The 12,829-nt window shown below is 42.6% G+C and overlaps 1 protein-coding gene across 1 annotated transcript in view; it reads left to right on the top strand.

Annotated features, from left to right (window-relative positions):
- The window catches only part of MEI1 (meiotic double-stranded break formation protein 1), a 79,165-nt gene that overhangs the window by 5,333 nt on the left and 61,003 nt on the right, over positions 1–12,829 (top strand). Inside the window, exons 4-9 of the mRNA XM_044227865.1 lie at positions 1,165–1,238; positions 2,611–2,716; positions 3,251–3,454; positions 5,046–5,176; positions 11,356–11,470; positions 12,172–12,288. Of these exons, the coding sequence (XP_044083800.1) occupies positions 1,165–1,238; positions 2,611–2,716; positions 3,251–3,454; positions 5,046–5,176; positions 11,356–11,470; positions 12,172–12,288 (747 nt within the window). The remainder of the gene's footprint in view (positions 1–1,164; positions 1,239–2,610; positions 2,717–3,250; positions 3,455–5,045; positions 5,177–11,355; positions 11,471–12,171; positions 12,289–12,829) is intronic.

The raw sequence follows: 12,829 nt of genomic DNA, 5'->3' as shown, positions 1-12,829 counted from the left end.
TTTTTTTTTTTTTTTTTTAATTTTATTTATTTATTTGACAGGCAGAGATCACAAGTAGGCAGAGAGGCAGGCAGAGAGAGAGGAAGAAGCAGGCTCCCTGCTGAGCAGAGAGCCCGATGTGGGGCTCGATCCCAGGACCCTGGGATCATGACCTGAGCCGAAGGCAGCGGCTTTAACCCACTGAGCCACCCAGGCGCCCCTAAAGCCATCCACTTCTGATTGGTGCCAGGGTAACTTGCAGACCTTCCTCAGAACCCCAGAACTTTACTGAGGTGGTGGGCAGTAGAGATTGCAAAGCCGGAGAGAGAAGAAGGATTTGCTCCTTCCTCATTGTTTCCTGTTTGCTGCCTACCTTCTTCCTGTTTCTATTATCCTAGAATGTTTCTTTTCAGAAAGGCAGAGCCTTTCTGCAGTAGCCTCTAAATCTTATTTGTAGCTTTTCCCAGACTTGCAGAGCCAGCCTCTTCTTCACTGCTCCTCAAACATACCAGCAGAAGCATCACAAATGATTGTATAGAAGAATGGGTTTGAGGTTGAGAGATAATATTATAAGCAATTATATGTGGTTTACGTGCAGTAGCTCATTTAGTCCTAACAACCCTATGAAGTTGATACTATTATTATTTCCCACCAGAGTAATTAAGAGGCTTACTTAAGATGCTATAGTTAGTTGCTAGAAAAGGGAAATCTATACTATTGAGTCTGCCATAATTCTGTTTTCTAGTATATAAAGGAGCAAACTGTGAGGAGGAAAAAAGTAGAGTATAAAATAGCAGTTTTCAACCTGAGCTTCAAAATAGACTCACCTGGGTAGCTTTAAAAATACCCAAATGCTTAGGCTCTTTCTCTAGAGATTCTGATTTAATTTGTCTAGACTGGGAGTTGGGCATTAATATATTTTTTTGAAACTTCCTAAGTAATTCTAATGTGCAGCCTAATTGTAAACCACTTATATAAAATGATAAAGAAGCCAGGAATCCTTTGGTTTAGATACACACACACAGTTTAGGGAGATAGAAAAGACTATACTGGTAACACAAACAAATGACTTTGAGTAGAAGGGCTATGAAAGGCGATGTGTGGGCCAGGGGTTGTCTTCTGGTTACTAATGCTACTGTGTCCAGGGGTTGTCTTCTGGTTACTAATGCTACTGTGTCCGCTCAGTCCTTATCCAGCTTACAACTCAGCTGACGTTAGAGCAGATCATTCATTGCCTGCTGGATGAGTGCCACAAAGAGGTCAGTAAGTATCTGTGGGTTCTTGAGTACCCCTCAGAATCCTCAGAAGTCAGAGCTGTGTGCAACCCTCTTTGGATAGATAGTTGGGGAGGTTGGAATACATAGAGAAAGGGATCTGCGTGATCAGTGAGTCAGTGGCAGAGCCAGAGCTCAGGCTTGGGCCTTCTGATCCTGGTCCGCTACTGTTTGTAGCTTCCCTCCTTCCCCTTTCAGTCTTCCAAACGCTGCGTTTGTGCAGTGAAGTCCCATCTTTCTGACATAATCACCCCATGGCTATTCTCCATGTCCAAGTACAACATAGATTTTCTTGATCAATTTAAGGAAATATGTTTACTATGTCTTGGCTTGCTTGGTGTTTTTATTTGGTTTGAATTGTATACAGTATTTTATACTGAAGTCATTTGCTTTTATCAGCATCTAAGGCAGGCACTGAGTAGGTATATTTAACCTGCCTTCTTCAAGGTAGTCAAAGATACCAATTTAATAAGTAGTTTTTGCATTATGTTTAAGATTTAGAAATAATATCAGAATAATTTTTTTTTATTTTTTACAAAAGGAAGATATATGTTTATTTTAACAGCAAGAGCAACATGCAATTATAAATTATACTAAATTATCATAATTACTCTGCATATGGTTAATATATCAGGTTGAATTTATAATTATATATATCAATACTTATCACTATGACAGTGCCATTTCACCCTTTTGAGCACTTTCCATATGCTAGGCACTGTGTTAGGTGGTTTACGTGCAGTATCTCATTTAGTCCTAACAACATTATGAAGTTGGTACTATTATTATTTCCCACCGGAGTAATTAAGAGTCTTACTTAAGATGTTATAGTTAGTCACTAGAAAAGGGAAATATATACTATCAACTCTGCCTATAAACCATTAAGCATAGGGACTGGCAAATAGAGTTCAATAATGATTATGATAATGATAATATATATATATATTTTTTCAATTTATTTATTTTCAGAAAAACAGTATTCATTATTATATTTTTTTAAAATTAAACTAGATTTAATTTTAATTTTAACTTTTTTTTTTTTTCACTTAGCCAGAATTCTGTCCTTATGATGTTCCCAACTCTCACCCCCCAGTTTCTGGCTGTATAGGAGACAAAAAATATGCTAATTTTAATTCAGTTTAACTGTCATGTACTGAGCTAGATATGAGCACTCAGAGAGGAATCTGTCTCCGAGCCTTTCTCCAGGGAGATAGACACTTAGTTAAAGAGGCTGATTACTGATTGTATTGAGAGACACATACAATATAGGCTTTGGTCTGGATAGAGCAAGATACGTTTTGGTGGGACATCTGTCCTGATCCTAATTTATGGAGTGGAATGTGTTCACTTTCTATAGCTGTGTAACATGCCCTCCATGAGAGGCAGCCTGGCCACCCTGACCCTTCTTGGCAAGTTGGTGGATGCCATCCCTCCCCTGGCAGACAAACTTGTAATGGAGCACAGTGAGTGACCTCTGGGGAGGAGCTGCTACTACCCTTTTACCCAGTTTGAAAACACTTCCATCTGGGTGGTCCATTCAGTATATACACCTGGGAAATAATTACTTTCCTTCTCTAGGATTTAATTTTCCCATCTGCAAAATGTACTCTATGTTGGCCAAGTCGAAAAAAGTATTTCTTGACTCTGATCTTGAGTCATTTTGATTCACTATGTTAGTACAAACTAATTAAATACTTATTTTGAACCTTCCTTTGGGTGAAAGGAAGAATTAGTTCTGCAATATAGAAGTATTTTTTTCTATCAGTAAAAAGCAAATAAATATCTCACAGATTGTTTACCCTAGGGTAAGTCATTGCACTTCTCTAAGATTTGGTTTTCCCTTCTAATTAAGTGCCCAGAAATCATTTATTATGGGGGATTATAGGGGATTGCTATTACTCCCCTACTGGGCACAGTAGTCTGGAGTGTCATACAGCAGTTGACGTACAGCTGGCATACAATTGACATACAGCAGTTTCATATTGTTTTATGGACAGGTGACCTGATGGAGCATCTGTTGAGAGGTTTAGTGTACCCCAATGAGGAGGTGCAAGCTTCTGTCTGTTACCTCTATGGGAAGCTGTACTCCTCACCAGTGGCTGCTGAGATACTTTCGGGCCATTTCCGGGAGAAGCTGTGTCCTCTCTTCCTTTCTACCCTGGATGGTGCCCAGACAAAGGAGCTACAGATCAACTGTTTGGGTAAGATGTAGGTTTGGAGAGAAAAGAGAGAACGCTTTTGAGGTTTTGCTTGAGGACTTGAGATGTTGGCTCTTTAGTGGTGGGGAAGTTTGGTGCCTTGTAAAGGGTAGACGTCATGGGTTTGGAACATAAGATCCACAGACTGTGAGAGATGACTAGAGTTGGTGTGGCATCTTAAAAATTTTTACCTTTGGGCGCATGGGTAACTCAGGTGATTAACCATCTGCCTTCTGCTCGGGTCCTGGGATTGGCTCCATGTTGGCTCCCTGCTCAGTGGGGAGTCTGCTTCTTCCTCTCCCTCTGCCCCTCTCCCAACTCATTCTATCTCCCCCACACTCCCTCTCTCAAATACATAAATAGAATCTTACAAAAAGAAAAAAATAATGTTGCCTTTGGAAGAAAAAGAAGAAAGTGGCACAACAATTTTCTACCTCTGGTTTTTACTGCCTGTCCTAGTGTGTCCTGTTTTTTGCTGCCAAGTTATTCTTCACATCGCACAGCTCGCATTCTCTCAGTTTCCTATTTGAAAAATCTTCTATGGTATCTCTGGCCTCCAGGGTGATGTGCAGGTATTTCTACTTGTTATTTGAGGCTCCTTAGGAGCCCCAGTGTACCCATTCAACCTCTTCTGCTGCTTCCTTACTTAGGTACATAATATCTATCAAATGCTTCTGAGTAGGGAGCTTTCGCTTTTTGAACAGAGCACATGGCCACTATGATTGGAGACTGGGCGAGGGCCTGTTCTAAAGCAGAGTCTACAGGGAAAAACATAGTCTAAGTGACAATAGTTTCTTTTCACAGTTTAGGCCAAGAGCTCTGTTATGAACAGTCCAGTCACACATAGTGAGTATTCATTTTGGCCCAGGCTCTGGGCCAGGCTCTGGGGTCATAAAGATGACCAAACCCAAGATCTATTCTGAAGCAGCTCATAGTCTAGTATAGAAAACAGACATGGATAATTAGAGCCCAGTGTGGTAAGTGTTGCCATGGTGGTGGTATATAAAAGTGTGGGATTCTGTTCAACATTGGGTTAGAGGTCCTCGCCAGAACAATGAGGCAAGAAAAAGAAATAAAAGGCATCAAAATTAAGAAGGAAGAAATATAACTGTCTCTGCAGATGCCATCATTTTATATACAGAAACCCTACAAACTTCACCAAAAGACTGTTAAAAACTAATAAATGAATTTAGTAAAGTCACAGGATATTTTTTTTTCTAAATGCTAATAGTGAATTATCTGAAAAAGAAGTTAAAACAATCCCATTTATAACAGCATTAAAAATAACAAAGTACTGGGACACCTGGGTGACTCGGTATGTTAAGTGCCTGACTGGCTCAGGTTATGATCTTACGGTTCTAGGAGCCTATAGGCTCTGTGCTGAGTGGGGAGTTTGCTTCTCCCTCTAACCCCCTACCCCTATCGCTTGTGCTCTCTCAAATAAGTAAAATCTTAAAAAAAAACCCACAACAACAAACAACCCACAAAATACTTGGGAATGTTTAAGGAGACTTGAAGAAGTTTCCAGAAGATGTCTGAGGGGCTTCCTTGGGTGTACTCTGGTACCTCACCTCCCAAAACTTTTGTTTTTTAGGTTTGTTGAGGCAGCTGCTGAAGTATGATCTCTTTGTGTCCGTGATCATGAACAAGTCTGTGCTGGCGGACAGTACTGAGGGTGTTGAGGGGCCGCTGGGAGAGACCTCATTGCCTTTGGTGCTCAAAAAGGTGATTGTCCTGTGATTCCTGGTCTCTAGATTCAATAACAAGGGAAGCCAAATGGCTCCTGGCCCTTGTATTACTACTCTCTAAGGTTTCCAAGGTGTTTTCTTCCTGGCCCAAACAATATGCTATTAGAGTACTGGAAGTACAGTTGACCCTTTAACAATCCAGGGGTTGGGGCACTGACTACCCCTCCATGCAGTTGAAAATCCACATATAACTTCCAACTCCCCCAAAACTTAACTACTAATAGCCTGCTGTTGACCAGAACCCTTACTGATAACAATCAATTAACACATATTTTGTATGTTATATCTATTATATTCTTTATTCTTACAGTAAGGTAAGCTAGAGGAAAGAAAATGTTATTAAATAATTCATAAGGAGGGTCACCTGGGTGGCTCAGTGGGTTAAGCCTCTGCCTTTGGCTTAGGTCATGATCTCAGGGTCCTGGGATGGAGCCCCACATTGGGCTGTTTGCTCTGCAGGGAGCCTGCTTCCCCCTCTCTCTCTGCCTGCCTCTCTGCCTACTTGTGATCTCTGTCAAATAAATAAAATCTTAAAAAAAATTCATAAGGAGGAGAAAATATTTATAGTACTGTATGTATTTATTGAAAAAAATCCATGTGTAAGTGGTCTGTGCAGTTCAAACCCATATTGCTCAGGGGTCAACTGTAGGTTTTATTTCAGTTGTGAGTTCTTATATACACATCTTCTCCTTAACATCTAGGTTGGCTGATAATGCAGAATACAGGCATCAACAGAAACAAAGCTATCTCGGTTATTTTAGGGATAAACAACTCGCTAGAGCCTTCTTTCTCTGGACCCTGCATCCCTTGAGCCTTATTAATCTCTTTCACCCCATACAACCCAGTGCTCCAGCCATATGTAACTTCTCCCTGGCCTTGCATGTGTCAGGACATCCTGTTTCTGTGCCTGTGTAGATGCCCTTCCCCTTTGCCTTAAAACCTTTCCCCTCTCCTTTGTCTATTGATTCCTCAAGGCCTGTAGGGTTCCCTTGTCCTCTCGGTTCCTTTAGGTAGAATGTGCCTTATGTCACAGCACTTACTTCACTGTATTGTGGTTGTTCTACTGGGAGTTTCTTTAAGGCAGAACCTGATTTGGCTCTATCTCTCTGCAGTGCTCAGCACAGGGCTTGGCAGAACTACTTATCCTTATCTGATAATGGGGATATCACTAAATGACCAGATTGTGGGACTCCTTCTGCAGGAAGGAGGAGGAGCTCTGATCAGAAGTGGGAAAGGGCAGTTGGGGATAGATAAGGTAGGTATTAAAAAGCCAGCGTAAATTGCTCCTCCTTGTTTCTCTGGGATGCCTCTAGAAAGGTCCACTCAGGGCCTGTGAACTCTGAAGAGCAAGTCCTATGTCTCTGAACCAGAAGATCTCATATTAGGTTCTTTTCTGTGCTTATTTTGTTGCTGCCATCAGGGAGTCCAAGGTAACATCTAGTTAAAACATTTGATCTCAGGCTCAGCAGGGCACAAGCTCTTATGTCCTCACAGTGCACCAACAAAGCACAATGGTGGCAGGGACAGAGATTAGAGCACTTCTCCAGGGGATAGGTCTTTGTAGAGATAGGAATCTTGGTTTCGGGGTCCTGTTCTCCTTTCACGTATGGAGACTGTTCTCCTGACAATTTTGGATGATCAACATAATTTACTACAGCAGCCAACGAGGTTGCAGCTGTGGTGAGATACGTGAGGCTTTTGCCTCAGATGTAAAATTTAAAGGGATGCTAAAAAACTCAGCAATCAAGATAGATAGTATTTCAGTGCGGTATTTTTTTTTAATCAATGCAAAAAATTCATAATGAACAAAATACCAAAATTTTAAATAAAGAGAAGACTGACATGTATTCTTTTACGTCTGTTCTGGCATTTTTGTCAGAGTCTAATGCTACTCCTTCCTGTTTTGGCTGATAATCAATGTATTCTTCCAAAATTCAGGTCCCTAGATATATATTGTCAATGTTTGTGTCCCTGCTGTTGCAATGTTGATTCATTCATTCAGTCAGATACATACTGAGCACCAATGTGATATGTCAGTCACTGTGTTAGGCACTGGGAATGTCGTGGTAATGAGTTCCTTGTCCTTGTATGGTCTAGTGGGGAAGGCAGGTTATGAACAAGTAAATGAAAAAGCAAAGTAACTCTTATTTTGCTACAAAGGGAATAAAGAGGAAATGAGATAGTGAGGAAGTCCAGGTATAGGCTGAGTGGTCAGGCAGGGCCTCTCTGAAGGGTTGATGCTTGAGCTGACACTTGAAGAATTAAAGTAAGCCAGTGATCAATTATACCTCAGTGAAACTGAAAATAAACAAACTAACAAATGAATAAATAAGTAAGCCAGTGATAGGAAGAACAGGTAGAAAAGCATTTCAGGCAGATAGAATAACAAATGAAGGCCAGAGGAAGGGGGATGTTTGATGTGTTCCAGAAGCAGACGGAGGCCAACGGGATGGATGGTGGGTAGAAAGTGAAGTGGCCAGAGATGAGTCTAGAGATTAAGCAGGGAAGATCGTGCAAGTCCTGATGAGTTATGGTAAATAATTAGGACTTTTTTCTTTTTTTTAAAGATTTTATTTATTTTACAGCGAGAGAGGGAATATAAGCAGGGGAAGTGAGAGAGGGAGAAGCAGGCTTCCCCCTGAGAAGGGATCCCAGTGCAGAGCTCAATCCCAGGACCCTGGGATCATGACCCAAGCCAAAGGCAGACGCTTAACAACTGAGTCACCCAGGCACCCTAGGCCTTTTTTCTTGTTAAAGATTTTATTTATTTATTTGACATGGTGGTGGGGAGCAGACAGGACAAGCAGAGGGAGCAGGAGAGGAAGAAGCAGGCTCTCTGCTGAGCAGGGAGACTGACTGACATAGGGCTCAATCCCAGGACCCTGGAATCATGACCTGAGCTGAAAGCAGATGTTTAATTGACTGAGCCACCCAGGTGCCCCAATTAGGACTTTTTAGTCTATTTTAATTTTTCCTTTTTAAAATATTTTATTTATTCATTTGAGAGAAAGAGGGAGAGAAAGCACAAGCAGGGGGAGAGGCAGAGGGAGAGGGAGAAAGAGACACCCCACTGAGCAGGGAGCCTGACACATGGCTTGATCCCAAGACCCTGGGACCATAACCTGAGCCAAAGGCATATGCTCAAACATGGGAGCCACCCAGATGCCCATAGGATTTATTTATTTATTTTAAAGATTTTATTTATTTGACAGACAGAGATTACAAGTACTAGGCAGAGAGGCAGGCAGAGAGAGAGAGGAGGAAGCAGGCTCTCCACTGAGCAGAGAGCTCGACTCGGGGCTCGACCCCAGGACCCTGGGATCATGACCTGAGCCGAAGGCAGAGGCTTTAACCCACTGAGCCACCCAGGCACCCCTTTATTTATTTATTTTTAAAGATTTTATTTATTTATTTAACAGAGAGAGAGAGATCACAAGTAGGCAGAGAGGCAGGCAGAGAGAGAGGAGGAAACTCCCTGCTGAGCAGAGAGTCTGATGAGGGGCTCAATCTCAAGACCCTAAGATCACAACCTGAGCCAAAGGCAGAGGCTTAACCCACTGAGCCACTCAGGTGCCCCCTAGTAATTTTTTTTTTTAAGATTTTATTTATTTATTTGACAGAAATCACAAGTAGTTGGAGAGGCAGGCTGAGAGAGAGAGGGAAGCAGGCTCCCTGCTGAGCAGAGAGCCCGATGCGGGACTCGATCCCAGGACCCTGAGATCATGACCTGAGCCGAAGGCAGCGGCTTAACCCACTGAGCCACCCAGGCGCCCCTAGGATTTTTTTTTTTTAAGATAAATTTTCATAGTTAAGTTTGTGTATGATGGAAAAGTAGGACTGGAGTGTTTTGTTTTTTTTTTTTGTCTCAACATAATAAGGAATATGCACTTTAAACCAAGAATCATTGTTTTACTTAAGAGTTGAAGAGCATTTTTCTAAGATTTTTTTTTCACATTTTAGCAGCTCTGAAATTGGAAGACATTTTACCATCAATAGTGTGTCATAGTTTAATTATAGCTCTTTTTCTTTTAGTGGCATATAAAATAATGGTTTGCCTTACACCAATAGCATCTTGAAATACGTGTCATTTCTTATATAAAATAGAACAAGATAAAGATTAAGACTATTTAGAGACTCTTTCACATACTAATAGCAAAGCTGGTCAATTGTGTTCTTTTTTAAGTCTGACATGACTGAGATGGGTTTATTTAAGCTTACAGCCCTCAGATAGGTCTCTACCAGGTATGAGCGTGACTTGGTCCTTTTCTTCTGAAGCTCTAAAACCAGACATACTCTCTTTTGTCTCATGTTATACGTTCTACTCACCATTTTCCCATAGGAGGCCAGTTTCTCCTACACTTGAAGTCCGCAGTTGCAATTAACTCTTTCCCTGATTTTTTTTAAATTAATTAAATTTATTTTTTTTAAAGACTATTTATTTATTTGACAGAGGTCACAAGTAGGCAGAGAGGCAGGGAGAGAGAGGAAGGGAAGCAGGCTCCCAGCTGAGCAGAGAGCCCGATGTGGGGCTCGATCCCAGGACCCTGAGATCATGACCTGAGCCAAAGGCAGAGGCTTAACCCACTGAGCCACCCAGGCGCCCCCCTGATTTTTTTTAAAGAAGGTTTTATTTTTTTTTTAAAGATTTTATCTATTTATTAGAGAGCAAGTGCCTGGGAGGGAGAGGGAGAGAGAATCTGCAGCAGACTGTACTTTGAATGCAGAGCCCAATGTGGGGCTCAGTCCCATCCCGTGAGATCATGACCTGAGCCAAAACCAAGTTGGATGTTTAACTGACCGAGGCGTCAGGTGTCCCCTTTCCTTGATTTCTGAAAGTGTCTGGGACTCCTAATAGGTATGGTGTTCAGTAGGAGTTTGGATGTTACTCAGAGTATAATGGAAATTCACTGAAATATTTTTTAAAAGATTTTATTTATTTATTTGACAGAGAGAGAGAGAACACGAGTAGGCAGAGAGGCAGGCAGAGAGAGAGAGAGGAGGAAGAAGCAGACTCCCTGCTGAGCAGAGAGCCCCATGCAGGACTCGATCCCAGGACCCTGAGACCATGACCTGAGCCAAAGGCAGAGGCTCAACCACTGAGCCACCCAGGCGCCCCAACACTGAAATATTTTGAGTAGAGAAATAACCTAATCTAAAACTTTAGTGGAAGAGGCATCTCTCCTGTAGGAAGACTCCTAGATTTGGACGTGGCTGACCTGGGTTTTTGCCTTAGCTTTGGCACTTATTAACTGTGTGGCCTGGAGTGAGTGACTTAACCTCCATGAGCTTTAATTCCTTCTTCTGTGGGTTGAGAGTCTCCAAGACCACCCCAGGTTCAGTGATTGCTCGGAAGACTCAACAGATAGTCATACTCATGGCTCTTATTTAATATAGATGCAAAGCAAAATGGATACAAAGCAAAATCAGCAAAGGGAAAAGGCCTATGTGGTAAAGTCCAGGAAAACTAGTTACAGGATTCTGAGTCCTCTCGCAGTGGAGTCAGACAAGGATGCACTTTCTTCCTTCAGCAATGAATTGTGGCAGCACATATAAGGTGGTGCCTGGCAGGGAAGCTCACTAGAGTCTCAGTGCCCAAAAATTCTATTGGGGGCTGACTAGTCACCTTGGCCCCCTCTACCTAGCATATACCAAAATTCCAGACTCACAGAAGAATGGCAGGTATTCAGCATGTAGGCTCCATTGTTTGTATAGGGAGTAGTCACAGAATCACTATTACTGGTTCTGGGAGTGGCGGGAGCTCTCCTGAGATCCAGCTTCCCAAATCCAGTCAATGACGAACTTTGCAGACAGCCATTTCTAAGGATAACAGCCTCATGCCTGCATTGTTAGTACTTTTCAGCACACTCCATAAAGTGAGACTCACAGAACAGTCCCTTGTTACCTTTCAGGCTTGTTGTAAGCTTCAAAACCAGATGAGGGCTGTGAAAATACTTTTGTCAGTGAAGGCCCAAACCCTTCTTGGTGATGGCTTTAGTGTTCTTTGATGCCATTATGTTCTTTTGTTCTGTTTCCCACCCGCTGTTCTTCATAGAGACCCCAATCCCTAATCTGTAGCTTTCCCCGAGCACCACCCTTGTGTCTGATGCTGTATGGGCCCTCTGTCACTATAGCACGTTTTGTTGCCTCTTTCTCCAGATTCTCCTCTCTAGAGATGAGACTCTGCAGGTGGCCAGTGCCCACTGTATGACTGCAGTACTGGTCCACTCCCCGCTGAAGCATGCCCCAGCCTTCATCCATGCCGACATCCCAGGTAGGGAGCTCCTTCTAATCTTCTCTTCTGAGGACCCCAGAGTTCTGACTGGAGACCCTGGAGTCACAGCAGCAGCAGCTTTCCTATTGGGGTTTTTTTTTGATAATGCGTACTGGAGAGAGAGGTTGATGGCAAGCTCCGTTGTACAGGATAGACTCTGAGAATAAGGCCTCATTAGGTGAATCCTTTTGCTACAGATTCCTTATAATGATCTTGACCATCTAGGGGTAACACCTAGTGTGGGGTGATGGAAAGATGCCGCATTTAGGTCCTCAACTTGGCTGCTTCATGGATAAGGAAATTGAGGATCAGAGAAGGGAAATAACTGGTGTAAACTTATAAGGCTAGTCACAGGCAGAGAAGGCTATGCAGTCAAACCTCTCTGGCCCTAAAAACTTCTCTCTGCATCAGGATGTTACCCACCCTGGGTTTTAAGAGACCCGAGTTCCAGTCGAACCTCTGCCATTAACAATAGCTCTTTCTGGGTCTCTGTTTCCTCACCTGTTAAAAAGATGACATTAGACCATAATCCTGAGGTTATTTTCCAGGTTTACCTGTGAATTCATGATCACATCTCATGGAGAGGGTGTGTGAACAGATGTAATATGTGTGAGATGCTGAGTAGTCCAAGCCCTTAGCTTTAGTGAAGGGATTGTGGTCACACGACTGTCATTTATTGTTTTCTCCCCTCTCCCGGCCAGAGTTCCTCTTTGAGCACCTTTCCTCTTCCAGCGAAGTGCTTGTCTGGTCCAGCTACAACTGCTTGATACTCCTGGCAGAAGAGCCACTCTTCTTTTCCAAGTGCCACACGGTGTATGGTTGGTAGTGGGAGTCCTACACTAGCTCTGGTAGGGTGGTGGTCAGCACTTTTTTTTTTTAGGTAGGCTCCATGCCCAGTATGGAGCCCAGTTCAGGACTTGAACTCATAACCCAGAGATCAAGACCTGAGCTGAGATTAAGAGGCAGATGTTTAACTAACTGAGCCACCCCATACACCCCCAGGGTGATCAGTACTTTGAAGGTGAGTAGCAGTAAAAAGGATGGGGGACTAGCTTACACCTTGGAGGCAGTGCTGGGGCTAGTCATTTCATCAGCCCAAACTCATTACCAGATTCCATATGCAAGCAGGGACATCCAGACAGTTCCCACTGCTGATTAGAAGAAGTCTCTTTGTTTGGTAAGAGAAAAGTACTCCTATTAGCTCCTGAATGAATTCCTACTGTACCTTAAGAATAACTTTACTCAGCCTTGGATTCAGTCTTTTCCTGTCCCCCAGGTATGTGTCCATCAAGTTAGTCCCTAAATTTAGCTGATTCATTCTTTCATAGTTTTTTGAAACTGTCCCTTCTTCCTTCCTGG

Source organism: Neovison vison, chromosome 12 (genome assembly GCF_020171115.1).
Source record: "Neovison vison isolate M4711 chromosome 12, ASM_NN_V1, whole genome shotgun sequence".
NCBI classification, from domain to species: Eukaryota; Metazoa; Chordata; class Mammalia; order Carnivora; family Mustelidae; genus Neogale; species Neogale vison.
The sequence above is the reverse complement of the archived record's forward strand: the minus strand, read 5'-3'. Positions and strand labels throughout refer to the sequence as shown.